Raw genomic sequence first — 26,189 nt, 5'->3', positions numbered from 1 at the left:
TTTTGAGTGACTAGATTGTTCATCACAGCTTTGTGGTGTGAATTGGTCCTTAGTAGACACACAGTTGTAAATTTAGAAAATATGTCTTTCATCCTGCATTAGGTAAGAACTGCTCACCTGGATGTGTCCCTCTGTGTGTGTGTGTGTGTGTGTGTGTGTGTGTGTGTGTGTGTGTGTGTGTGTGTGTGTGTGTGTGCGCGCGCGTGTGTGTGTGTTTTGTCTTAGTCCCAGCTTCACTGCCATGACAACTGCATTCATCATGACATCACTGTCTCTGAGTGAGTCATACTGTGCAGGTGGTGTGTTTTAAAGAAAGACAGAGACAAACAGCAAGACGCAACACTGCATGATGAGATGCATAAGAGTTAATATTAGACATTGTGCCTTTGAACAAACAGGTAGGAACAGATTAGTTTAAACACTGGACCTACTGCAGAAATTCGGTAGACACTCACAATTTTATTCATTTATGTACCAAAAATAACGCGTCTTTGAATGGGGAGCTTTACGATTACAATAGTGAAAAGTAAAATGTGACTGAATAAAAAAAAATTTAAAAAAGAAAGAATAAAGATATACTATGGTATGATGCAACTGGATCAGAATTATTCCCTTTTACACTTTATATTATGTGATATACATTAACATAACACAATAGCTGTGATATGAATGTAACAGATGCTCATATTGAATGCAGCAAACTTGTCATTCTATAATACAAATACTATATTAATTAGTGCTGCAAAAGTAATCAAATTTTAATCATGTCTACGATTTCATCATGTTTGGCTTCCTCAGTTGAGTGATCCATTTCTAATGCCTCTTTTGATATTGTAATGTAATATACACAGGGTTATGTAATATAAAAAGTGAAAAGAAAACCTATTTTTGTTGTGGATTAGGATTAGCATAATAATAATTTAAGGTCAGATGTAATGTAGCCACTTTAATCTCGTATTGGACAAATTGGTTGATAATAGAGGTTTCAATATTGAGCAATCATATCATTACTAACATTTTAGCTGTTATTGTGCAGCCCAAATATTTATTGTATTACCAGAAATATTACATTTGCAATTTAAACGAACACAATCTTAGTGTCAGAGAAAAGAAGAAAAAGAAAAAGAGCTCATAAAATACAGAACTGTGTTCTGTATTTAGCAGGAAATTCGTTCAACATCAGCCCTCACACTATTTCCCATTGAAAAAAAAGTTAAATATTTTACCACTGAGTGGCAGTATAAAACAAGAAGTATTTACCTCTACTTAGTGCAACAATCTTCTCATAAGTATTGCGGCGTGAATATTGCGGAAATTCACAGAATAGACTATACCAGAGGGAAAGAAGCAAAAGACGTATGGACAACATTAATACAGTACAATTACGATAGCTTGAAAACAGCTAAGGCTGTACACAGAGGCACAAGAAAAAAGATTAGATGGCATCAGGACTGCAGAGAAAGGCAGCTCTGATTAGATAAAAACCAGTGAGAACCACACCAGCAACAACTAACATCACTTTAATACTCTCAGAACAGTGTGGGCAGCTACTATAACAGAAATATCATAGACTGAGGCATTTGCTTTCCAATGTACACACATACATTCACCTACACACACACACACACACACACACGCCCCTCACACACACACACACACACACACACACACACACACACACACACACACACACACACACACACACACCTGCACACACACACGCCCCTCACTCACGCACACGCACATGTATACATACAAACAACAACAAACATATGGATACACATTTTTGCACATATAAATTCCTCAATTTTTTTTTTACACTTTCACACATTAAGACAGACCTATATCCTATACAGAATGTTCTTTTGTGTTTAAACACAAATGCAGCAGTGTTGTAATATGAATACAGGTCTCATGAAACATTTACATTTCACTAATTACATGTACATAGACTCCAACTCTTAAGGCTAGCAAAATTCTGTTCCGATATGTGAGTGACCCAGAACCAGCATGACACAATAATTATTCTACATTTTGAACCATTGATATTTAAGAATTGATCTGCAAATGAAGACCACCAGTAAATTATCTGCCTCAAACATTCGAGAGTAGGTTATGATGAGATATCTTATATCCATCATAATTACAACACTGCACAAGCCTTTATCTCCTTTGGGGCCATATTCAGAGCTGGAGATTTAAACAGATACGTTTTACGTGAGAGAAAGTTCTTTGTCTTTAGAGTGAGTTTCTGTAGAAGCTTAATTAGAATTTCTGAATAACCCATTAAGTTTATTAAAATAGCCTGTGTGTCGACCATGTCTATGGTGTTGGCAGAATTGTTTTGATTTATTTGTAGAACTGCTGAGGTTTCAAAAGAGCCAGGACCACTGCCTGTTAATGCAAGCATTTGCCTTTAATCTTGAAAAATTTGGATGAATGAAAACAGATTTAGACAGAAATCAAATTAGATTTCTTATTTGCTAGATTATTCATTAAATTCTTTTTGCTCTCAGCCATAATATGTTGTAGCATAAAGCTAAGCAACAGTAAATACAAAAAATAAGAAAATTAGAAATGTGATAAGCAAAAATATAGCAACAGTTTATAACCACTTTTTTAATAGATAATCCAAGCAATTGCAATTTTTTCATTATTCACAACACATGTGATTTAATATAAATTATGGTCCTATACTCATTATACAGATACAGCTGCATATAAAATAGCACTTAATCCAGTAATTAGTAATTAATCCAGTAAACCCTGTTATTATTATTATTATTATTATTATTGTCATAAGATAAAACTAAATATATATCCACTGTATCCAGTTAAAGCAGACACTCACCTCATGCTTTTAATTGACTAATTTCATATAAATAAAATAACGCCAGTGTTTTGTTAATTCCATGCACCCTCCTGCAAATATTTTGTGGCCAAAGTTTGAAGGATAAGATGACCAAAGACTGTTTAAGCACAATATATTAATTTAGAAATCAGTCCTGGGCACAAGTAATGTCACCAATTAAAAAGCTGTTAGATATCCTTCCTACAAACAACAGATGGCCATTCAAGTGTATTTAGAACCACAAACTGAAACAAAAGTGTGAAATTATTATGTGGCTACATCGAATTTTCAGCCAGTGATGGTGGACTTAATACTGCTCCTCATTCATGCTGACACTGCACAACAAAACTGGCTTAATTTAAAATTTAGAATAGCACATACTTGAGATGTACCTTGCAAAAGAGTTCAAGGCTGAAGTTATGTTCGAGGTTTGAATAGTAATGGGGGCAATTTTGGTATTAGATTCTTATTAAGTGCATGTAACTGAACTCTGAATATGGTCCTTTATCTATGGAAGGATTAAAAAGATTTTGTTCACAGGTAAAAAAAAAAGCATGTGGGCTGTTTGACACTTGACACAAACATTTTAAGGAAACAAAAACCTAAAGAATTTAGAGCTGCCACAATTTTGCTCAATGAACTCGTATGGATTCTATTAAATAAATAAAAATTCCAAAAATCAAGAGCATTAAATATTAAAATGGTCTAAATATCTTGTAGTTTTAGGCTTGGACCTGAAAATCACAATGGCATGGTATAACTGTCTGATAATCAGCGCAGCTCTGCATGACCAAAAATGCAGGCTTCCATCACTCCGTACTCATTCTCTAAACTGTCCCAAAACCTGTTTACTCTCACATTCTACCATATTGTACTATATGTACACAGTGCTATAATTCTACTCTTACTAACCTATTTTTATCTAAATGTCTGTACATGTTGCTTCATAGCTCCTGCCTTATACCTACACCCTCTCTTGCCAACTTTCCTTTTCTCTCTTACTTCTGCATGTCACATTGCAGCAGAAGGACAATGGAAGGGTCACTTTTGGCCGCCTCTTTGAACTCCTCCAGTGTGATCTCATCATTGTGGTCTTTGTCCATCTTGCTGAAGATTTTGTCCACACGCTGCTGGGGTGTCAAGCCATCTTCGTTCATTCGCATCATAATGACTGTGCCAACCATTTTATAAATTGCCTGAGAAACATAAACAAAAATTGGGGTAATAAAGGTAGAGTCTAAAATATTTTTTTTCAAAGTGCATAATTAATGTCTTACCTCTATAATTTCAAGCATCTCCATGCGTGTAATCTTGCCATCTCCATCCAAATCATACATATTGAAGGCCCAGTTGAGTTTCTGCTCAAAGCTTCCTCGAGAGGTGATGGACAAGGCACAGATAAACTCCCTGAAGTCAATTGTGCCATCGCCATTTTTGTCAAAGGTACGAAAGGCATGCTGAGCAAATTTCGAGGCATCACCATAGGGGAAGAACTGTAACATGCAATAATATCACTATGAGTCATTTTAAGATGACATATTACCTGATGTAATGGTCTGGAAAAAACAGAATCTTAATGTGAGCTCAGAAAGGATTTAAAAGTCTACTCCAATAAAGCAGATTTATGATTAGAATTTGTATGTGTTCTAAATGATGTTCTCAAATAGCAAATTCAAAAGCAAGAAATTACTCAAATAGCACACAATGAAACACTGCAGTCATTCTATTTTATTTATACTGAAGAGAGTAGAAATATCTATAAAGCCACACAGATTATTATTCTTTTTTAATGGACTCATGGTTAAAAGGAAAAACATATAACCATTTCTTGGAGCTATTTGTGCAAGAAAAAAATTACCTTGACATAAAGCTGCTGGAACTCCTCCAGATTAAGGATGCCAGAGGGACAGTCCTTCAGGAAGCCTTTATACCACTGCTTTAACTCTGCCTCGTTGAACTCTGTATTCTTGGTCAGGTCATCCAGAACCTCTGGGGCAAGCTTGCTGTTGTGTTTCCCCATGTTTATTAGCCTGTCTATGGACATAAATAGAGAGGTAATGGTGACTATTAATTTCTGTAGGGTTTTTACGATAGCAAGGGTCACAAAGATTATAATATGGAAATAACTATTGTTTATTCTTCCTTTTAATTTACTTGTCACATTTGGGTCATGCTAATAATGTCTTAAGTTATGAAATAACTGAAACTGAAATTTTTGTAATTAACCAATATAATTTAGATTGGCGTTTTCTAGAGTTTTTCTGAGCCTTTAGTACCAGACTGCATAAACTTGTGTTACTTTAACCTGGTACTAATATTATGCCTCAAGACGTGACACATATCTGCCCACCTAGGAGCCTAAGATATATTTGGCTAGCCCACATTTCTATGATCATTAAAAATGGTTATTTGGGTACACATGAAAAATGGGGTGCCACTGTAATGAGTCATTACCTGGACTCTTAGCTTATTAAAGTTGATTAAATATTAAACGGGTCTAAATACTTGACGAGGAGCTATAATGGCTAAATGCATCAGTGGTAATGCACCAGAGCTGCTGGAGCCCAGTCGCCCACAGCACATTTCTCTGCTCATGACAGGAGGCCATTTATGTGTGATCATGATGACTAATATGAAGTAAGCATTTATCTCCATCCCCATTCTTTCACCACTACTTTCTCTATTCTGCTTCCTCTCTCTTAGACCCTTTTTTCAAAATTTTTAGGTAATTTCTGCTCCCCTAGGCATCACACCCATTCACTGCCTTTAGACAGGAAGCTTTAATTGAACATCTGAGCAGTTAATGAATTTTAAAACTAATGATATAGGATGCATGATAGTTTTCAGACAATGAAATTATTCATTTTAAATGCTTTTAAAGAAGAAGTACACTTTGGTAGTATGTGCTAGTTTAACACAAGTTTACCTTCCTCTTTTTCTCTATGGACCAAATTAGTACTTTTTTTGGAGCTAGCTTCACAACACATTATATCATGCACACTATATGCAGTTCTATTCAGGCAAAAAAAAAAAAAATACACCCAATTATTCATTAACCGCATTTAGCGGAGTATTGTATTATACTGTATTGAAACCATTTCTGTCCACTCATTCTTATCACATGAATTTATTTAATTGGCTGTTGATTGCATTTGCTTATGCATAGCTCTTCCATGTTGCCTTGAAGTGGTTGAAGTATGACTTAAACTTTTCTCAATTTTGCCCCTGGGTGTTTTTTTGTTTCAATTGGTATCACCGTCTTGTTCCTTAAACCAGACAAGACAAGACAAGATTCAGCTGCCCAACACATGGCCTTACAATTGCCTTCAGTTTGCTTTGGAATAAAGAAAAATCCACGGTCAAGTAAATTGAGCTATGCTTTATGGCCAAAGTACTCCACTTCTGCTCCACTTCTCCTCTACTCTCTCAAGTAATGCAGAGGTTTAAGCAGATGCTTACTTTGCAGGCTTTGTGCTATTTTTATTTTATTAAAATTTGAAAGTTCAAAAAACATTCTGAGCATATGGAGAATTTAATGAAACAACCACCCTGATATTAATTCCCAACTGTCCTGAATATTCAATATTTCTTTAGAAACCTTGTGCTATTGTACTATTATGAACAAATTGTGGATTTTAGATTGTGTGCCAATAACCTTCACAGATGGATAAGCAGCAACAATTGCTTCTTTCACTGAGCTCCTCTTTAGGCCTGGTGATGAAGACCACCAAACTGCCTAGAAGTTCTTTTTTATTGAGGTCTATATATCTTCATTAGCTCCTGAACGCAAATCAGCTTGTTAATTGCTACAGAAACAGAAAGGAAAGGTAATATTACTCACATCCCATTTGCACAATGCCTGATGTGTTTCTAAACAAACAACATTATTGCAATCTGTTAACTGTTCTATATTATTTAATGATTCAAATTAAAGGACTAAGTGAAGAGCATGTATTTAAAGAAATATATATTTTTATATACATATAATAAAACATTATTGTGACATTTTCCCCCCAACACCATGTAAAGAAATACTACCAATCAGCTATATGTAATATTGTTGTGTTTTTTATGCTTAAAACAAACCAAAACTAGCTGAATCGACTTCTGGGCAGTTATAGTGAATTATTAGCTGACAAGAGCTGATGTTTCATAAAAAGAATCTAATGCATGATCTTGCATGTCAGAGTCCAGACCGTGTAGGTGATAAAAATTTTAACTAGCATTTTTCCCTATTAATCCATCAACTCATCAATTTAAGGCTTTATCAGCTACAGCTAGGGGTTAGATGAAGGAAAAACACAGAAAAGAAATATAATAAAACAGAGCAAATCACCTAGTTTCACTCTGCCTAATGCTGAACCAGTCAATTAATCGTATTCCATGTTGTTAAGTTCCCAATATTACCGTAATTTGCTGAAGTCAATGACAACTGTACACTACAGTAGTTGAAGATTCTATTTAAAGGAGTGTGGTACAATTTAAGCACTGCTATAAAGGGAAAGCAATCAGACTTCGCAACTAGAGCTCATCCATCCTAAAGTAGCAGCAAACTTTATTATAAGGACTAGGTAAAGGCTCTAAGCATCCTCTGGGTGCTACTATAAGCTCTACTTGCAGCTTTACTTAGCACCAAAGGGCTTAGATGTGAATTTTAATGTTGTATTACAAAGTGTATATCGAGACATTTTCTTCTATGTCTCCTTCCTTCGGCCTCCTTCCTTCCAATCTGCGATTGCTGTTATTATTTAAAAACGTAAAATTTTTCTTTAGTATTTTTAAAGTCGTCACGGCGCTCGCACTTTTTGGAACTCAGAATAAACAGTCTTTAATAATAAAATTCATAATGATTGGTGAACTAATGTTTGTTAGGGTACAGAAGCCCCCATTCAAGCCCGAGGTCCTAGGCCAGGGGTCTTCAACAAAAATTTCTTGAGGTCCAGTAAATAAACTCTTCTTGCCAGCTGAGATCCTGACAATTATATACCTAAAAACATGAATTGATGCTTTTTTCCAGACTAAAGAAATTAGTGTAGACATTGTTATTGGACACATTATAAATGAATGAATAAACAGAGAAATATAATAAATAAAAAATAACGCTAAAGTGCCTTTGGTTCTGCTGAACTGAGATTACAAATCAAACGTATTGAGTAATAAGTAATACTTCACTGGGTGAAGGAAAAAAAAAAAAAACACATCACATTTAAAACTTCACACTTATTGTCTTTACCTAACTGAATATATCTAATGTTTAACATTGCTCTCTACTATTCTTCAAGTTGCATTGGTAAAATATCATCAGCAATGTCATTCAGAAACACATACAGGCAAAAAATAAATGCCAGTGTTGGAACAATTTAAAAGTGCAAGAAACGCTTCATCTGTTAAATGGTAAAGTTCCTTTAAGTCCATAAAACATTTTAATAACCTCAAATGAGAATTAAATAACATCTGTAAAGACCTTGTTATGTTTTCCAAAAATCTGATGTATTCTCAGTGAACACTCATATGCTCGTTGTTGACTGCTGAGGGTAAGTTTCTTTAAGGTGTCTATGTTTAGTTTCGTAATGGTATTTAATGTTTCCACTTTTGACAACCGCAGCAGACTGAGCTAATGAGTCACACCGGCCTTGTAAAGTTTGATGCGGGAATAATAAATGCATATTTTTTCCACCCATTCATCTAAAAAAAAAAAAATCGGTTTTCAGCATCAACTTTCTTTATTTTTGAGAATGGCATTATTTTTCACTCACTGAAAGTTTCATCTGCGCATCGATCTTTGCTGCCTTCACTGCACGTGCAACTGCACGTCTGATCGTCCACCAGTGAGCATCATAACTGTAGTAGTGGCTCTACTGCTTTACTGAGCTGACATTGATGTGCCTGATATAAATTAGATTTTATTAGAAAATAGCATTTGGCATGTATTTATTTCATTATGTGAAAAGGCTTTGCGGTCCGGCTGGATGCATCTTGCAGTCCGGATTCAGACCCGAGTCCGCCAGTTGGCGACCCCTTTAGGCAATTATCAATCAAGCTATAGACAAAGGGTGTCAAAATTTACGTGCTAATGCAAATTAATTTTAACTTAATGAATTAATTTAAAATGAATAATAATTTTAATAATGCATGATTAATGCAGTGCACATTTCTGTTTGAAAATTTTTATTATGAATATAAATAAGAAATAAAAGAAGCGAGATTAAAACCTTCAACGCAACACACATTTATTCACAACATCCTTTCTTTACTCAGATAAAAAAAAAATAAAAAAATTACATTGCAAAATAATTTTTAATCAGCAAACAATTGTTTTACTGGGGCGCCAAGTTTAAAATCAAACATCAAAATCCCCATGATGTGCACATCCGGCAATTAACCCTCTGGGTTCGACAAACGCAAATTTTTTCTTCATAACAGCAAAACGGCGTTAATCACAATTTTTTTTTTTTATGTACAGATAACAGCAATACATCATTCGAATCTGTAAATGGTCTACTTTTATTTGTATGCACTTATAATAACAACAAAATGTTGTGCTTTTGAAAAATCAATAAAAAAAGACAGGGGGCACTCTCTGCTGTCTGTCATCTCTTCCCAGACACATAAATAAAACAACCTGAATCTCAGTGAATACTGGCCTCGCATACATAATAAATGTAGGTATAGAAAGCTTGAAATGTCTAGTTTAAAATAAATCAATTCACATCACAACCTTCTCTGATTATGTAATCCATATGAAAGTTAGAGGTACAGTTTTTCCGGTATCACTTCATTAACCGTCCGTGTGGAAACATAGAAAACGTTCTGTGTGGTGTTCTGATGATTTACGTAATTTAAAACGCCTTAATTACTTTAAAACATTTACAAGAATGTTTTATCTTCATGCTCTGTGTTGAGTATGGTTTCACTAATAATTAAAATAAGTTTGCATAAAGCATCTATCTTTGTTCATGGCCATGTTGACTTAATGTAAAAATGTAAAAAGTATTAATTTAATTTACATTTAGAACAGATAGTTTAACAAGATAGCATCTAAGTATAGAGGTTCCTGTTACAGCAGTTCAAAAGTACATAAAGAAACTGTGTTAAAGCAGAAGAGGATAAGGCATGCCTCCTATGTTTTTTTCTGTGAATGTTAGCAAGTGACAAGGGAAAATAAGTTTGTCACACAAGCAGCGCTAGAAAAATGAATGAAAATTATGGCAAAACAGACCTGGCAGCACCGCAATTCTCTGAACAGCCCTCGCAGATCCATTCTGCACTCTAGTGTAGAGTGTAATGGACAGATGTGCATCAGTTCTTTTTGAGTGAGTCAACAACTACATGTTTTGCGGTAGTATGTGTTCATTACTGATGAGGTGTTCAAATGATACAAAATGTAAAAAATGGAAACACCTGTCTTAGACCTTTGCTAAAAAAAAAAGAATGTTATTAGGGGTAGGTTTGGACCACCGGTTAAATAATATATTATTCTAATAATAATAATAATAATAATAATAATATAATTTATACTTACTTTATGTATTTTGTACATGTTCCAAATGTCCTGTGGAATTAGTGGTCAGTCTAGTACCCCTCTAGTGACAAACTATCACTTACATCTTGAAATGTGACATTCAGTCCTTGTTTTCTTTTTTGGGTTTTTTTTTGTGTTGTTGCAAGTACATGGCATTGACTATTCTAAGAAGCATACCAGGCTGGAAGAATGCCATAAATATATGCACAGTGGGGGTATGGTTCTCCTGTATAAGCTTTTCATGTTTTGGATATAAATATAAGGGCAGAAAGGCAGGTTTTAACATGTATAGTATCACCTTAAGCAAGGACCACATTGTTCTATTTAATTAAGTGAACAGTGGCTAAACTTGTAGCTTCCACTTATTAATTGAATGGTGCCAGCTATTGCTTTCATTTATTATATAAATGTATTAACTCGATGAAATTTGGGCTCTATTATTAGAAAAGGTAAGAGGTTGTGCCACAGTAAGGAATGCAGTAATCTTATTATTGTCATGTTATTTCTCAATTTTCTAGTCTAGTCCAGAAGGTAACATTACACCACTAATTTACATACATCAACCAGTCATAACATTAAAACTGCCAACCTAATATTGTGAATGGCCCCCTTGTCACACCGAAACAGCTCTGAATCGTCAAGACATGGACTCCACAAGGTACTATTGCAAGCCATACTGGTTAAGGAAAGGACTGTTTCGGAATAATTTGTTTTGACTTCAAGCTCCTACTATTAGAGACTAATATTTCAACATGATTAAGAACAGAATCCAGTAATGGCAGAGCAAAACCAAGGCAAAAAGGCAGGGAAGCAAGGGCATGGACAAAAATTAATACAGTTAATATAAGTGTATCATGTATTTGCAAATAAATCTGTGAACTGTGATTAATATGATTTAAAAGTTGATGACAAGCATAAGGGGAAGGAAAATCATATTTAACATAAAACAGTGCAAAAAAAAGAAATTAGGCTTTCTGGGTTTAAGGGTTGATGGTTATATTATTGATTTCCTGAAAAGCCACATAAAACCAGGCAGTATGGAGGACTCAATGAAAGTGTGAACCACAGCAAAGCAAGAATTGGACCAAAGCTCAGGCATTTGAACAGCATTGCAGCTAACTTCATCTAGTCAGATGAATGGATATGGAAAATGTTGTAATACTTTGGTAAAAACCAACTAATAAACAAATCTTCAACACTAAGAACATGCTATAAGAGATCTCCAATAAGATATCTTCTCTTACAAGAGTTCTCCTTGGTTCTTAATTCTATGTGAAAAATATGACAGTTTATCTAGCTTTCATAGCTTTCCTGTTATTTTTTTCCCTTCATCTCTCTCTGATCATTGTCACTCTGATAGATCGATAGACAACAGCTGGCAGGCTGATGTCTTTGACATTCCAGCCACGTCTGTCCCCTCCTTTTAAGAGCTACTGAATGAGATAGAAACTCTGAACTCTGGGACATTGCAGTGGATTAATTCCAACACACAAAGGGGACAGAAAAGATAGGGAGACAGAGAGATTTCAAGAATATAATTTTTTGTCATGTGTGGAGAACAGTGAGCTAGTCACTAAATTTGATTGAAAAACAAAAGTCAGGATAACACAGTTTGGGGACTGTTATAGATTTTAAAAACTGGAGAATGACTTCCTGTTAGTTTTGAAATGGATATATTGGGCAGAGAAAGATTTTAAAGACAGTTCACATTCAAATTGCTGCTGTTGCATTTTTAGGAGTTTCCATAGTATCCATTCTTGTGTTCATGAAGCCAGTTGCATTGCTAGTAGTCCACAAGTTGTCCATAGTGAAAGCAAACTGATTCAGACTATCTTTATTTTATGCTGTGCACTACATTTAAACTCTGATAAACAATAGCAAATCATGTATCAAACCGCTCTTAATCTACTGTACATTTCCAGCTATGCCAAAAGCCATTTGTGGCCACATACACTTTCTTTCCTGTCAGCCACAGTGACACTAGTAAAGCTTGGGCATTAGTGAGAATAGAATAGAATAGAATAGAATAGAATAGAATAGAATAGAATAGAATAGAATAGAATAGAATAGAATTTATTTGTCACATATACATTACAGCACAGTAAAATTATTTCTTCACATATCCCAGCTTGCTCAAAAGCTGGGGTCCAAGCAAAGGGTTTGCCATTATTTGGTGCTATTAGTGCACAGAGGGTTAGGGGCCTTGCTCAAGGGCCCAAGAGTGGCAGCTTGGCAATCCCGGGGCTTAAACCCCCAACCTTCATCTTGTGTATATTGAAGAAGACATTCCATTTCCTGCTTTTATACTGTCGGTTAACTTCACCATGTCTCGAAGAAAGCATGGGTTAGTCCTCTTCCTTCCAAGGTGGCAGCTGTCTTATAATAGGGGAGAACTAATAGGTAAATGAGTATTGGCAGCTGACTATACTGGAGAGAAATGTTTTGTGTAAAAAGATGTGCTTCTTTTTTTTTTGTATACTGGCGGCTACAGACTAAGTATTATTGCATGTTTAATCCAGGTCTGTAAACTAGAAGAAGTCTGCATGAACATAACCTGAAAGCTCTGGCTGCTGGAAAAATATACAAACATGCATTCAGTCCACAAAGTAACAATGCTCATTGTTCATTCAGCATGCACTTAATAGCACGTGTATGCTAATTAGCATGTGTATATGCATGGAGCAAATTATATATACACAAACCTCTCGGGGAAATGAAGTCTTCATCTTAATGAAGATTCATGCTGGACTAGTGGAAAAGTGTACTGCTGAAAAACTTTGGCAACAACATTCTATTATTGATGTGTGAATTATTTCGTAAATGGTAGATGTGTATTTAATCAAAAGTAAATGTATTATTGTTTATTCTTTTATTCATTATTATTTATTTATTTATTCATTATTATTATTATTATTATTATTATATATAATTTTTTTTACAATATGTTAAGTAATTCAAGACAATAAAAGTAAAATACAGTGTACTTGCAGTATATTCAAATAATAACAATATGCAAAACTTCCTAAATAACTTTCCCTTGTATGTTGCTCAATTACAGCCATAACATCCAACAGTGGGCATAAATAATGCAGATGTTGAGCACTAAAGGTCAACCATGCTTATCTAGAGGCATAGAGGCAGATCCATAACTGTCAGGCACCATCAACATCCACTGAAAGTGCTTTTGTGTGCTGCCTGGGGGAGACAGACACAATACAAAAGGGGTTTCTAAATTATACATGAATGGAGCCAGGTGAAAGAATATATTTCTTTTTTTATTATTCTAATAATAATGATAATGGCTGTTAATTGTATATGTGCATTCTCATTCATTTCTATGTCTTCATATCAAAATATTATACACAAAGGGAGTGCACAGAGGCAAGCTAATAGCAATGATTAAATGTTAGATTTTTATGGTTTCAATTTTGTTAAACCAGTAGCCAACAAATAACTTCAACTGACTCCTAACTGAGCACTTTTTTAAGCTAAGTTATTGGAAGACTGCCACAACAGACTCATCACTCATAACCAAACTCATAATCCATGTCTCATTAAGGGAAAACTGCATATGCTGTGTTGGTATTGCCCAGGTCCCAGTGCGCCATTTGAAATTAAAACCTCTGAAACAAGTGCTGTTTCAAAAGCAAAATTGTGCTGATTGAATGAGCAATGGAAAATCAGGAAACTCCCTCTAATGATACCACGTCATGATACCAGTACATCTCTACATCCCATAATGTGCTGAATGCTGCCATTGGTGCTTTCTAATGCAACAGGCTGTTTTAAAAATAATCAGATTAAAAATATCCGCTGGAGATCCATTTAAAACCCTTGTATAATATTTTATACTCTGTTTTATTCCTTGTTCATGAAACTGCATATTGTTCTTATTTTTATACAACACACGAGAAAAAAAAACAAGGCATTCTACACCTGCTCATGAGGATATCCTTGCATCAACAGCACAATCCCCCAAGAGTGACAACCGGTACCGAGGCTTCCTTTAATACCCATAGGACTTGTAGGGTAATGAGGAAAAACTATATGTGTAACACCAACATCAAACATATGTTGTTTGTGGTGAAATGCACATCTTGTGGACATAAGTTGGTAGCTGAATGTCAGTCAAAGCAGCTGAACAGTAAAGTATGACTATGTTAACAGCTTGTGCTTCACAATTAGTTAAATTTAATTAACCTAAGGGATAGCACAATATCCATGATTTCATAACAACTCAGTGAACAGGTGGGTTGCACCTGATGACTGAAATCACTTCTGGCAAAGATTCAGACACAGGGACCTTGGTAATGTAATTAGGGCTTAGTCCATGTTTAATATTAAAGCCACTACATGTTCATAGTATGAGCGTACTGCATTTGGATTGGATTTCAGATTTTTCTACTACCTTTGCTTAGAGCTCCACATTTCATTGCTATATAAATGTGTCATTTGGGTAACGTCTTTAAAGAAGTATTCGGGTAAAATATGTTTTCCAGACATATTTAATAATGCTGCTGGTGGAAGTATACAGTATGCAGTATTAAGGATTACTTAATTGATTTGCACAGGATAAGAGATCTCTGTATAAATCACACTTATAGGAGTGTCTGAATGAAGGCTGTCACACCAAATGTTTCGTGCATATTCTGCACTTTCATAATTTTAATATGAAGTAAAAATTGTGTGCATTATCAAAATTTTTGTTTGTTGTAGTGGCCACAAAAATCGGACTCAATCATTTGTAGGTCAAATACGTTTACATCCCAGAGTGTATTTAAACTGAATAGAAAGTAAAAAGATATGAAGGATACAAATTAATCTTTACCTACATGTCAATTTGGAAGGGTTGTGTATTACCTGTGTTTATTAATCATAATCATTGTTTTTTAAAAAAAAAAAAAAACATTTCATTCATCCATTCCAAATCCAAAGCATGTACAGTCTGTAAAAAACATAGATATATGGATTATTATTGGACAATATTTCCAGCAATACTCTAGTTATAAATGTGTTATACCTCATACCCATGTAAGACAAGTCAAATCTGCATTGTGCTTCAGTTATAACCATTAGAGCCACTAGATGCCGAGTGCCTCACCTGAAAGCCTTACAACAATAGCCATCAGCATCAACATCTGGGGCAAGTTCTCTTGAACCTCCCTAGACTACTTAAAGAAAAGGTTCTGATGCTCACAACACTGATTAATGTTGGTCTATCTAAAGAGTCTGTCTACATAAAATAAAATTTAGCTATCAATGAAATTGCCCATTTCCCAAAATCAATTCATTTCCTGTTAAAGATCAAAATGCTGTAAATAGAAGGGGAGCTGAAAGCCACCCACTGGTTTAGTTGAAATACCACCTGGCTTAGTAGCATTTCAATGGAAAGTCATTCCAGCAGCAAGTGTGGCAAGGCTTGTGTAATCCTCTTTCTCTGTATTAGCTGTGTCAACCAGTATTTTCCAAATTCTTTCAGATCCAAGTACCATAACATTAGGATGAGCATGAAAAACAATGTATCTGTGATGTCCAAACATGGCCTGTGGCATTGTGCAATGACTGAGGCTGCTAAATGTGTTTGACTGCATCTTGCTCATTATAGCACTACACTCATTTCTCATTCACATTTAAAATAGCCAACATTGCAAATCAAGCAAAAATAAATAAATAAAAAAATAAATAAAAAAACAATCTTCAGGTTCTATTAGATGATGGGAACACAACAAGCACCTATGAGAGGGAAGAGAAACAAAAACTGTCCTTTGCTCATTTTTTCCCTTGCATACATTTTGTTTCTAATGCATTGAGTACCCTTGAGGTGGGTTGATTAGTGGTGCTGAAGAGACAGTGACCGTTTGCAGCTTTTTGAGTTCAGCCATTTTGGAACTGCCATCCATCTCCATGAGAAACAGAGCATGTGGGCAATCGATCAAACAGCTCTGTGTTCATGATTTGACACACCTGGCATTGGCTGGCCTCTTTTGTCTGGGACAAAATGGAATACTGAGAGTGGCCATGTGTTTCCTTGATTGGGATTTTTTTTTTTTTGCATGATTAAGTTTCAGCCATGGGTGTAGAAAAATAGGATTTGTGGACAAAGAGGTACGAAGTTCAGGCACCTATCACCTGTCCTCAGTCACCAGGAGCACAGGGTCAGAAAACACTGGTAAAAACAACCTAGCGCATAAAATATCTGCTAGGAAAAGGGTGGAAATATGACAGGATTGTGGAAATCATATCATGTACCCAAATCAAGCAGTGTTGTCATTAGGGGGTTGAAATGCATTTTATAAACCATGGCAAAAACTGTCTCCTCTTATTCGAATTTTACACTTCATATAAAAAAAAAAAAAAAGCATGCCAATATATTACAGAACAATACTACAGAAAATGTGACAACAAATATCAATCCACTGAACCTTACTATTGTGAACATTTAGTTTTAAATAGGAACAGGAACACAATCAGCTTCCTTTTCCACAACTATTTGACATTTCAACACCATTTCCAAAGCACTTTACTTACTATGATGTGTTGACACTTTATCTTCTGGGAGTTTCTCATGACCAGGGATTGTCTGCCTGGTGAGCATAATACCCATGTTCTTCTTCACTTTCACTCAAGTTATTTATTTACTCCAAATCATTGTCTGCCCGCATGGCTCACACAAAATCATCTTACACCAAACTAACACTGTGATAACGACAACCAGCGTCAGCTTAATAATGAGTGGTGAATAAAAGATTTATTGATCCCACTATACACAGCCTGGACAAGCACTCACAGACTTATGCATGTATCACCATGCACAGGGTACATAAACCACTATCATCAAGACCTACAGTATATAGTCTGCTTTCTGAAATCACAGTCGACAGCTGCAGGTAAACACACAATGGATAGACTGCTGAATATAACCACACTCGAAGCAACACAACACTGCAGTCAGGAATTAGACGTGCATTTTAATGATTAGCCTATACAACCATTGCAGCTGCTTCTGGCTTGTTTTGATTGCACAAGAAAGTGGTGTATGAGAAAGGAAATATTTTATTAACAAAGTTCATATAAATATTGTCTAAACATTTTATACTGTTTGCTATCAAACTGTTTATCAAAAACTGTATACCAGTAAATTGTATATCAACAAACTGTATACCAGTATAACATATACTAACAAACTGTATATCAACAAACTATATACCAGTAAGCTGTATACCAACACACTGATTACCAGTAAACTGTATACAATTAAACAGTATACCAACAAACTGTATACAATTAAACAGTATACCAACAAACTGTATATCAAGAAACTATATATCAACAAACGGTATACCAGCAAACTGTATATCAAAAAACTGTATACCAGCGAAATTGTATATCAAAAAACTGTATACAAACAAACTGTATATCAACAAACTATTCCAGTAAAATGCATGACAGTAAACTCTTTACCAGTAAACTCTTTACCAGTAAACTCTTTACCAGTAAACTGTATATAAGTAAATGACAAGTAAAACAGTATTAGTATTGCCACTTGGTCATTTTGCGCAAAAAAAAAGATTGGTGACAACCTGAAGAAAATAAGACATTTATTATACGAAGAAAGTTATAAAATAATACAAGTAATAATAAACAAAAAAGTCAAAATACAAGTAAAATAAATAAATCAATTAATTAATTAATTGATTGATAAATTATTACAATTATTAATAATAATAATAATAATAATACAAGTTTTATTGTACGGGTGGTCTCCATTAACATTTATTAATGCTCACAAAATTACACACACCATCAAAAAAGAGCTAGGATGGATGACTCACCCAAATGTTTGCGGTGAGGTAACGCGGAATTTCGAGCGCGTGTGTGTGTGTGTGTGTGTCCGCACAGTGTTTCTGTAGACGGCGAAACGCGTGAACGGCGCTCGGCGGGGAAGCGTGCAGAATCGCGGAGCCGCTCGCGCGCAGTCTTCTCCTTCCAGCTGGGAGCAATGAATGGAGACCGCGCATCTCCCTGGCTACCACATTTGCATGAGCACCGCCCAAAGCCTTCTCTGATTAGACCGACTTCAAAGCTCTGCGATTGGCTAGATCTGATTAGATGAGCTGTGGTGTCAGTCAAACGGGGTTTCCGGAAGCTTCTAAACATAGCGCCATGTGGATAAACAGGTGTGACACAAGTTAGAGACGTGTCCGTTTGGGTTAGATATTTGCATGGCACCGGTCTGAGAACAGCCACAAACTAATAATATCATCTATTTAAATTGAAAAGCAGTTATATAGTTCTTGTAGAACTGTCACCACTGTCAGGCATTAAAGGTCGTGGCCAAGTAACATCAAAAGTAACAGATTCAATAACACAGTTAATCACAAGCAAAAAAAGAAATATCCAAGTTCAAGTTCCAGTGTTGTGGTGTCAATGGGGGACTTTATTTATGCAGAAACAGTCAGACAGTTCCATGCAATTCAGTTTTATTTGTATAGCACCTTTAACAATGTACATTGTCCCGAAACAGCTTTGTGGAGATACATAGGTTATAAAATATGGATTTATATGTTAGTGCCTATAAGTTTAACCCTTACAAGTTTATCCTTAATGAGAAAGGCAGTGGTGACAGTGTCAAGGAAAACTCACCAAGATGGTATGAAGAAGAAACCTTGAGAGGAACCACACTCAAAAGGGAATCAGATGGGTCCAAAAATAAAGGGGGCAAAAACACTGGTCACTGGTACCTCAGGAGCATTTTTTAATCGACTGAGTAAGATAGAGAGTTGCATGGAAGCACCCAAAATAAAATGTTTATATACCTTCCTCTGTAACCTGTGTAACACACATCTTTTTTATTTTCCAACTATTACCTAATCTGCCAGCAATATCTTTAATTAGCTAGGTCCAATTTAAAATAAATGATGGAATAAATTAATTAGGGCAAACATTTTTTCAATAATATCTGATTTACTCAGACCTTAGCCTGTTTATAACCCTTTAACACAGAAATCATCTCAAAACATGAGAATCTATTCTTCATTTTACTCTTGACATATAACCCCTTCAGATGTTCAGAAGCGGAAGGTACACTGTGACCACTGATACTGCTGATTCTAATTACACATTAATCACTTCTTTGAATAAACTTATTTGCCTGTTGCCTGATTTGCCTACCACAAAAATACATGCCATACATGATAGAAACACATTATAATGCAAAAGGGTACAAAGTAAAAAATACTATAAGGACACAATGATATGACTTTCTGACACAATTTCTGTTTTGTCAGTTTTGGCATTCAAATTCTAAAATGAACAAATATATTGTGTTATTCAAAGTGTGTTTTTTGTTGTTGGTTGTGTTTGCTGGTTGCTGTGTTTTGCTGGTACATATAGCATTTAGAATAAAGCTATTAAAATAAAAGCATGGCCTAATAATGATAACAGGTAACAATTTTCTAAAATGCACAATGTCACATTTTTAAAATGCAATACATTGCAGCATGAAGCTATATGATTATCATTATTACATCATCATGTCACACTATGATTTACAGTTCCATTCGATTATAATTTCAATGCTCCAGTCTGCTTGTTGTTAACAAAGCCCAAAAGCTCTATAGCTTGAATCGCCCCAGGACAAAACATGATTTTATTAGTGGATGTAACCGGAACTTTCAGGCTCTAGTGATTGTAATTTGCATTTGTACAAGAAGAGCTTTAAGCTGTGCTTTCATGTTTGTCTCATCCAAATATTTTCAGCTGTTGTTGTTTTGAATAATCTAAACATATGTTTAAAAATTATTTTCTTTTTTTGTAGAATTAAGAGAAAAGTGTTGATATATTTGTCCTCGGTTATCATACATCTATCTACATCATTTCACTGAGTGTATTTACTTTATAAGGACCAGTTGTACACCCCCAGATTGATGCAGTTATGTAGTGAGTTATTTATGTGGCACCATTACATCATGCAGATTTTGTTCACATCAAACTTCAAAATAGTAAAATAGTCTTGTCCAGTTTGTGTGAGTCTGTGCCCAATGTAGCCCCAGATTTCTGTTTTTGGCTGACAGAAGTGGAACCTGATGTGGTCTTCTGTAGATAGAAGTGTAAATCCAAGACTTTCTGACCATTGAACCTGATCTTCCTAATAATAAAAACATGACCTAACTTCATTATCTGCCTGAGACTGATACCAGGATCAATATACTAAAGGATCATCATATTTATTGATGCACAAAGGATGTCTGATCCTCTGTCTGTGGTACGTCACAGTTTTTACTGAACTGTCCTTCGAGGTAGTTAGCACAAGGAAGTGTGTAATTGATCCACAGTCTCACCTTCATGCACATTCTGCAGTAATCTGCTGGATTGGCACTCTTTCACAGAGGGGCAAGGCAGATTAGTAATAAATATAAAAATAATAATTTATATATTGTAAGTTGTCAGTGATGTATTTTGTGTCTACTTTTCAGTCAGCTATTTACTTCTTAATATCAGACTGTCTGTTTAAGTTGTATTTTATCCAAAACTTAACAACTCAATAAATTAGGCCTTTAAATATCAACTGAAATCCAACCATGAGTTTATTTCTAATTAGATTTGTCACTGGGCAGGAATAAAAAGCTCTATGGTTCGAATACATAGACAGATTCATTAACCTAATGTTTGAATAGTTGAAATATGTTCATAAAATAAAGTAGTCCTAAAAATGTAAGTGGAATTATTTTGACAGTGAAGGAAACTCTGGCTACAGAATAGTTTGAACACATACATTATATTACATACTCTAAGCATTTTACAGTATTTTATTTTGCATTAAAGTCCTTTGCGTTATAATGGAGTGGTCCTCACTTTGCACATGGTCTTTATCAATAATTCATTCATATAGCATTAGATACAATGGAATTTCTCTTGGTGGATGGGGCTCTTGGCCTTGAATGCTGATATTATTCTGTATCCAGACCATCTGTTTTTTGTGGATGCTTCAGCAGTGCCAGATGTTTCACCTGATCACCTGCGAATCTTCTTTTTAATAAGAAAGATGTTTGTTTTTGTAGAAACTTGTATTATTAATTTCCTATGTCTTGCAGCGCATGGCACTATTTAGCCAGTGAGTCACTTATTATAACTTTTAATTAATATCATTGTTTGTACACATATAGGTGTGTTTGGTGGATGCAGAACATTATGAATGATTCTGGGTCTTCAAAAAGGGAAAATAACCATATGGGATTATTGTGCCATGACTTTATTACATCCTTAATATTTGCAAACCAGTAAGTGCATTCTAAAACAATTTGTACAAACAGCACAACACATTGGATTTCTTACAAAAGCCTGTACTTTTCTTAAAATCCTCTCAAAAGTAAGTATTTGTGAAGGGGCACAGTTTCAGTATTTTTTTATATAAACTACAGTTTGAATTACAATGACTGAATTTCTTTTGTACAGCATCTATGAATTTTAACAGCACAAATGAATTTATTTGATTGCATATTTATGTGAGTGCAAGAGACCAGACAGAATTCACACTTGGACTGTACTGTAATCAGTATTGTGCTATTTACTAAGAAATAGTAACTAGTTACAGTTACTAGTTACTTCATTCAAAAAATAACTCAATTACTTTGTTGATTACTTACACCAAAAAGTAATGTGTTACTGTTAAATGTAACTTTTAACGTTCTTTAATTTCCCATTAATGCCCTTTTATGCGTTATGGTCTATACAAACACAAAACTGACCAGCAAAAACTGAATATATCTCAAGGATTTCTGAAATAAATAACAAAACAAGCTGAATAATATATTCAGAATCAAAAACTAAAGTGGCTTTTGCATCATAAAAGCTGTGTTGTGTTGAGCTCTTAAAAATGTTCCTTTCACAGCTTAAGTATGAAAACTATCAACAATGTAGAACAGAACACCAGGTTAGCTTCTAGCTTTTAGCTTCATCGAGGCATGGAGTTTCTGGAGTTGCTTCGACAGATTGGAGTTGCTGCAATCGCAGTACATAGGACCTTTAAACCAGAAAGACACAGCTTACATTTGACTAAAAAGTTTTTGTATTTATACTCAACTGAAGTGAAATAATGAGCATATTTCAACTTTGAGAAACTCGTCTTGCTCTCACCTCGACTCACCATTACTGCCACACATACTTGAATAAACAGAACACGCCCCCAGTGCGTCTTCTTCGTGTATACAATGGTTGGCATCCATCAAATCCACAATGCGTCGTTGCTGTAAACAGGTTAGGCTGTAGGCTACACTTCAGCCCAAATTACTTAAACAAAAAAGTAACAGACAACGCACCATATGGTAACAGTAACAGAGTTAAATGATTTTAAAAGTAATGCGTTACAGTATTAGTTACTGTCAAAAGTAACTGCGTAACTTACTAGTAACGCATTAGTGCCCAATACTGACTGTAATAGTGTCCGTTAATTTCTTGTTTGTTCATCCATTTTTAGAAATTGTAAGTTTGTGTTTTGCTCTGTCGTCAGTTGAAGGTTAATGAGATTCATCTTTGACCTGTTTTAGAGAACTAGTTGATTGTGTTTATCTGATGATTTACAATTAACTGATGATGAGGTGTTTCAGGGGTTAAAACTATTCAGGTAAAACTAGTATAAAATATTTTGATCAACAAGACATTACCAACTGATGATGCATTCGCAGTTTGATCAAAGCAACAAGAGATGCTTTTATGATGTGCACAAGGGACTACACAATGTAGAGGTTGTAAACAAGTAGTTTTGAGAATTTAATTTCTGATCTGAAAAATGCTCCAAAGCAACTGAGAAAAACTGTAAAACCCCAAATATAATGCTTTCTTCATGTTCAATTAAAAGTATTGGCAATATAACACTTTTCATGAATCTTCATCTGTCAGGTTTATTCTCAGGAGAAAATTTTAACATTGTGGCTCCATTTGACCAGTAGCTATTTCCCAAGGTATTTCTTGTTTGGTATTTATTATTATTATTATTATTATTATTATTATTATTATTATTATTATTATTATTATTATTTGTATTTGTATTTGTATTTGTATTTGTATTTGTATTATTTGTATTATTTGTATTATGTAAATGTCATTACCTTGTCAACCAGATTCATTAAATTATCAAACTTAATGTAATCAAAGTTACAAAATGAACAATAAAACTTTAGCATACATATCAACAACTTTGCAAGATTACATAAGCAAGGAAGAAAGGCCAAATACCCTGATTTACAATCTTGTTAATGATAATTAGATGATATCAAAGAATAAGCTGGAAACTGTACCTCAGCAAAGTGGTTCCTATCCAAACCAGCCTTGTCAATACTCACTGTTCAAATTCCATACAGAATCAAGCACAGTCCCCATCTACAGTATAACAAGCCATGACAAAAAGGAGCTCTTCCTGTTTAAATGACCTTTCTGCTCATCTCAAAGAGCATCTCTCTCTCTCTCTCTCTCTCTCTCTCTCTCTCTCTCTCTCTCTCTCTCTCTCTCTCTCTCTCTCTCTCTCTCTCTCTCTCTCTCTCTCTCTCCCTCTCTCTCATTTTCAATACAGTTACATTCCCACCCTACAGCAACAGGCATCCATAATTAAGAAAAAAAATTAATCAGTGTCTAGAAGCACCAGGATTATTCTGAAGATAAATAATTAAATGGGTGAGGCATGAACTCAGGGTGTGCACAACAGAGTTCAGGCTGGAAGGATGTCAAAGGTATTTCTCATCTCTCTATAATGTGACCTTTTATAGTTGTAGATGCTCGATTTAAATTTTTATACCAGAGTCCAGTTCAATCAATTTAGGAAAAATGTCTGACCCTCCTGGCAGGGTGACAATTTGCCATTTTGTCTAGCCTTATGAGTCTGATTACCGATTATTAGGAAAGGTTATTCAGAATAGAGTAACAATATGAAGAGAAACCGTGTATATGTATATATATATATATATATATATATATATATATATATATATATATATATATATATATATATATATATATATATATATATTTACAAAATCTGCCCTATATTCACTTGTAACTGAGACCAGGCACCACTGTGTATTGTGCTAAATACTATTAGCTCTGCATATTCATACTATACAGTGCTGTAATGTGATGAGCTATATTAAGTGCAATAATGAATCTAGTCAGTCTTTGAGAGATGAATGACTGTACCATTTCTGTGAGGTGCCTCTGTTAATCACAGGAGAACGCAAAACAGAATGAAAGAGAGATAACGGAACTGACAGACATAATAGATAGACAGACTGTTGTTTAAAGCACTAGTGTTAACATTATTCTAAAACCGTGCACATTTAGGGCCTTAAGAGTTATGTCTGTGAGCCTAATAATTATTGTACAATATTTTTTTATAAGGAACATGAGATGCAGCTTACATTTATTAAAACACACATGTATAGCCAGCAGGTTTCTGCATTGACCTGTGTAATGTTTTAAACATAATCTTCACTGTAAATCTTCTGGGATATAATGCATGCTGCCTCATTGTATGCTGTATTTATTGCATCACATAGCAAACAGGGCCTTAACAAAAATAAAAAACTATTGATTCACCCTGATGGTACAACCCTGTAGAGACAAGTGGACCCAAATCACATCAGCAAAATGGCTCCACAGGATAACAGTCACCAGATGTTCCTTTGCATTTCTTACATAAACCACATTATCAACGATAGTCTGTGAAAAAGTCTTAGGCTTTTTTTTTTACTTTAATTGAGTCATATTTGCCTATTTTGTGCATTCTACATTAAAGTGTCTCATAAAAGTGAAAAAAATTAATTACATGTTCCCCTTGCATGTATTTTTTTTCTGTGGCTGTCTGAGATTTGATGTGCAAATAGTAAGTAATATAAATAGTAAGTTTTTAATCTTTTTTTTTTTATTTTAAACAACATAACCAACCAATTTCTTTTGAGTGTAAATTACTTTAATTGTTTTAATTGTTTTAATTGTTTATTTGTTCATTTAACTCTTAAAAGTTAATTATGCTTTGATCATTAGAAACTTTTCGTTGCATCGGTTCTTCACAGAATGTCTTGACAGTTTATTCAGATGAGCTCAAAGCTTTTGCAAAGCAATATATAAAGTAATTACAAAGCTATATGTTAGTTTCATCAGTTTATTAGTAAAATAATACTATGAACAATGAACAATATTGTACAACATTTTGTGGATATTAGTAGTATTGTAGTGTTTTTTTGCATGATGTAACAAAATGCTAATAAAATCATTACCTATTCTGTGTGAAAATATAACTCTTTATAATTATTAGGAGTTGCTGTATCTTCATATTCACAATGCAAATCTTTTAGACCGTTTTCATTACGACCCACAGTATAAATAACCAGACTGCACAACAGCAGTAAACTATTTGATGACACTGGAGCAATTCATTTACACCGCTAGACAACTGCAGATTGTGACATTGATGTCAAAATTTCAAGAGTTAGCAGCTCATTCATTCTCTGTCTGGCACCATCTGCCATTTGGATTAAATCTCCAGACACATAATTTCAAAACTTAATTGTCCAACAGCAGTGTCTAATGGCTTGCTCCGATTTTTTTTTATGGAAACAGTGCAATTATTGCAGAAGTCTTGTTGACAGAAATTAACATGGCACATACACAAATTGCAATACCAACCTAAACAATTGGGGTGGATTAGTGCAGGAAATTAATTAACAAAAAGCCAGGAATCGGAGAAAGACAGGATTTTTCTGGATGGTGAATTAGCTATGAACTGGACAGATGTCAATATTGCCCTAATGACTACCAGTCTGCCAT

At 34.7% G+C, this 26,189-nt stretch overlaps 2 protein-coding genes across 6 annotated transcripts in view; one reads left to right on the top strand and one right to left on the bottom strand.

Moving 5' to 3' along the window:
- The window catches only part of yars1 (tyrosyl-tRNA synthetase 1), a 239,454-nt gene that overhangs the window by 7,297 nt on the left and 205,968 nt on the right, over positions 1 to 26,189 (top strand). The window lies entirely within an intron of this gene.
- On the bottom strand, positions 443 to 18,411 carry hpcal4 (hippocalcin like 4). 5 transcript variants are annotated; one of them, XM_083523216.1, is made up of 6 exons: positions 18,206 to 18,333; positions 6,507 to 6,657; positions 4,710 to 4,885; positions 4,129 to 4,344; positions 1,694 to 4,047; positions 443 to 1,610 (listed from the first exon to the last, which is right to left on the bottom strand). In XM_083523216.1, exons 3-5 carry the CDS (start codon positions 4,869 to 4,871, stop codon positions 3,850 to 3,852), a joined length of 576 nt encoding a protein of 191 aa, XP_083379342.1. In that variant the 5' UTR covers positions 4,872 to 4,885; positions 6,507 to 6,657; positions 18,206 to 18,333; the 3' UTR covers positions 443 to 1,610; positions 1,694 to 3,849. The 5 variants fall into 5 exon arrangements, with proteins under 5 accessions (XP_083379342.1, XP_083379341.1, XP_083379339.1 ...); XM_083523215.1 differs by lacking the exon at positions 6,507 to 6,657 and having other exon boundaries at positions 1,674 to 4,047; positions 18,206 to 18,411; XM_083523213.1 differs by lacking the exon at positions 6,507 to 6,657 and having other exon boundaries at positions 18,206 to 18,411.

Source organism: Silurus aristotelis, assembly GCF_946808225.1.
Source record: "Silurus aristotelis genome assembly, chromosome: 21".
Lineage (NCBI taxonomy): Eukaryota > Metazoa > Chordata > Actinopteri > Siluriformes > Siluridae > Silurus > Silurus aristotelis.
The sequence above is the reverse complement of the archived record's forward strand: the minus strand, read 5'-3'. Positions and strand labels throughout refer to the sequence as shown.